Below are 3,374 nucleotides of genomic sequence, written 5' to 3'. Positions count from 1 at the left end.
ATGGATGGATGGATGGATGGATGGGTGGGTGGATGGATGGATGGATGGATGGATGGATGGATGGATGGATGGATGGATGGGGGGACGGGGTTGGCGGGGCTGGGTCGGGGCCCAGGCCGCCGTCCGTCCGTCCGTCTGTCTGTCCGTCCGTGTGTCTGGCTGTCCTGCAGGGGAGGAGGAAGCGGGGGAGGGGAGGGGAAACACACACGCAGGAAACCGAGTCGGAGATGCCGGGCGGCCGATAAGGAGGAGGCCGCGGAGGGAGGGAGGGGTTGGAGGGAAGGGCCCCGCCGCGTGACGCGGGCCTGGCCCGGACGGACAGACAGACGCGGAGAGGCAGACAGACAGACAGAGAGGGAGAAACACAGACAGACACATGGACAGAGAGACAGACCGAGGGACTGCAGGGTGACAGACAGACAGATAGAGGGACATTCATAGTTACAGACAGACAAACAGACACAGACAGACAGACAGACTCAGAGACAGACAGATGGATGAACGGACAGACACAGAGAGACAGAGAGACAGAGGGACAGATGGATGGACAGACGACAGACTCTGAAACCAAGACAGACAGAGAGACACAGGGAGAGACAGACGGACACAGGGACAGACAGACAGAGACAGGGACAGACAGACAGACAGAAGAGACACACAGACAGATGTAGACATAGAGACGGACAGACACAGAGAGACAGAGAGACAGAGGGACAGATGGATGGACAGACGACAGACTCTGAAACCAAGACAGACAGAGAGACACAGGGAGAGACAGACGGACAGAGACAGACAGACACACACACACACTGACAGATGGACATAGGCATGGCCCAGAGCCCTGACACAGACAGACCTTTAGACAGACAGACAGACCAGGGGTATGGACGGATGACCAAGACAGGACAGACAGACGGACGGACATGAGAAGCAGATAGACAGCCAGGTGGACAGAGAGATAGACTGACCATAGACGGACAGGCAGACAGACAGACCCAGAGACAGAGAGACAGACAGATGGATGGACAGAGAGACAGACAGAGAAACGGACAGATAAACAGAAAGACAGAGGGATGGACAGACAGACACAGAGGGACAGACAGACAGACAGAAGGAGAGACCGATGGACAGACAGATGGACAGATAAATGGACAGACAGACAGGGAGAGAGACAGACAGATGGATGGACGGAGAGACAGACAGACAGAGGGACAGAGGGATGGACAGACAGGCAGGTGGACAGACAGACACGAACAGACAGACAGACATGAAGAAAGAGAGACGGACAGACAGATGGACGGACAGACAGACAGACAGAGGGACAGATGGATGGACAGACAGACAGATACCAAGAGACAGAAACATTCAGACAGATTCAGAGACCTAGACAGACAGACAGACAGACAAATGGACAGACAGGGAGAAAGACAGAGACAGACAGACAGTCAGATGGACTGACAGACACAGAGACACAGACAGACGGATGGACAGAGAGACAGAGAGATGAGACAGGGGGACAGACAAACAGATGGATGGACAGACAGACAGAGAGACAGAGGGACAAACAGATACAGGGAGAGACAGACAGACAGACAAACGGACAGACAAATGGACAGACAGACAGGGAGAAAGACGGATGGACAGACAGACACAGAGACAGACAAAGACCAACAGACAGACAGACAGAGGGACAGACAGAGAGAGAGGTGGACACATGGATGGACAGACAGACAGACACAGACAGACAGAGACCAGGCGGAGGGACAGACAGACAGACACAAGGAGAGACCGATGGACAGACAGATGGACAGAGAGACAGACAGACAGACAGACAGACAGACAGACAGAGAGACAGACAGACAGACAGACAGATGGATGGACAGACAGACAGATAGACAGACAGGGAGAAAGACGGACGGACAGACAGAAACAGAGACAGACACACAGAGGGACAGACAGACAGACAGGTGGACAGACAGACAGAGACAGACAGACAGACATGAAGAAAGAGAGAGACGGACAGACAGATGGACGGAGGGACAGACAGACAGTCAGATAAACGGACAGACAGACAGGGAGAAAGACAGACAGACAGACGGGTGGACTGACACGGACAGACAGACATGGAGAAAGAGAGACGGACAGACGGACGGAGGGACGGACGCAGAGACAGACAGACAGACAGACAGACATGGACCCTGAGAAAGACGGACGGACGGACGGACGCAGTTTCGGGGCTCAGCCAGCAGGTGGCAGCGCAGGTCAGAGGTCGCCAGAGTAACATCACAGGCGATCAAGTCACAGACACCGGCCCCCCGCTGTCCCTCTGTCCATCTGTCTGTCTGTCCCTCTGTGTGTCTGTGTCTGTCTGTCTGTTTCTGTCTGTGTCTGTGTGTCTGTGTCTGTCTGTCTGTGTCTGTCTGTCTGTCTGTGTCTGTCTGTGTCTGTCTGTCTGTCTGTCTGTGTCTGTCTGTCTGTCTGTGTCTGTCTGTCTGTGTCTGTCTGTCTGTCTGTCTGTGTCTGTCTGTCTGTCTGTCTGTTTCTGTCTGTGTCTGTGTCTGTCTGTCTGTCCGTGTCTGTCTGTCTGTGTCTGTCTATCTGTGTGTCTGTCTGTGTCTGCCTGTCTGTCTGTGTCTGTCTGTGTCTGTCTGTCTGTGTCTGTCTGTCTGTGTCTGTCTGTGTCTGTCTGTCTGTCTGTGTCTGTCTGTCTGTGTCTGTCTGTCCGTCTCCCCGTCCGTCCACCTGAATTTCCGCCCGTCCGTCTGTCCCTCTGTCTCTCATGCCTCTGTCTGTCTGTCCCTCACTCCGTCCACCCATCCATCCGTCCGTCCGTCCGTCCGGGAAACTCCGCCACACACAGGCCTGAGGGAGGGGGCGGGGGTCACAGCCCAGCCCTGTGTGTGTGGGGAGGGGGCAAAGGTCGAAGGTCAGAGACCCATCGGTCACCTGTGTGGAAGGGATCCCGGGGAGAGGACTCAGCACCCAGCACCCTCGAGGAGGACTGTGCGCCCAGCACCCCCACGACGCCCCAGCCTTCCAGAACCTTCCGGGGGGGAGCGGGGGACATCCCTCCCCCCCTCCCCCCACCCCCGGCCTCAGTTTCCCCATCGCCAAATGAGGAAGAAGAAGAGGGAGAAAACACAAAAAAAAGCACCCCGGGATTTTAGGAGAAACGAAAAAGGGGAAGAGGCCGAGGAGACCCCGCCCCGGACGGACGCCCCACCCAGACGGACGCACAGACGGACAGACGGACGGACGGACGGACGGACGCAGCTGCCAGATTCACCCCCCGGCCAGACGGACACACAGATGTGCAAATGTCCTGCGGTGAGCGAGCGGAATAACTGACATGGGGGGAAGGAGGGAAGGAAGGA

The 3,374-nt window shown here is 56.1% G+C and overlaps 1 protein-coding gene across 1 annotated transcript in view; it reads left to right on the top strand.

Moving 5' to 3' along the window:
* Positions 1-2,191: 2,191 nt before the first annotated feature.
* Positions 2,192-3,374, top strand: part of LOC106001744 (granulocyte-macrophage colony-stimulating factor receptor subunit alpha-like) — a gene marked incomplete at its 3' end in the record, with an annotated part of 3,661 nt that continues 2,478 nt past the window's right edge. Inside the window, exons 1-2 of the mRNA XM_013036734.1 lie at positions 2,192-2,261; positions 3,152-3,327. Coding sequence (XP_012892188.1) covers positions 2,192-2,261; positions 3,152-3,327 — 246 coding nt within the window. The remainder of the gene's footprint in view (positions 2,262-3,151; positions 3,328-3,374) is intronic.

The sequence above is a fragment of the Dipodomys ordii genome, unplaced genomic scaffold (genome assembly GCF_000151885.1).
Source record: "Dipodomys ordii isolate 6190 unplaced genomic scaffold, Dord_2.0 Scaffold387, whole genome shotgun sequence".
In the NCBI taxonomy this organism is placed as follows: domain Eukaryota; kingdom Metazoa; phylum Chordata; class Mammalia; order Rodentia; family Heteromyidae; genus Dipodomys; species Dipodomys ordii.
Note: the sequence above shows the minus strand (reverse complement) of the source record. Positions and strands in the feature narration are given on the sequence as shown.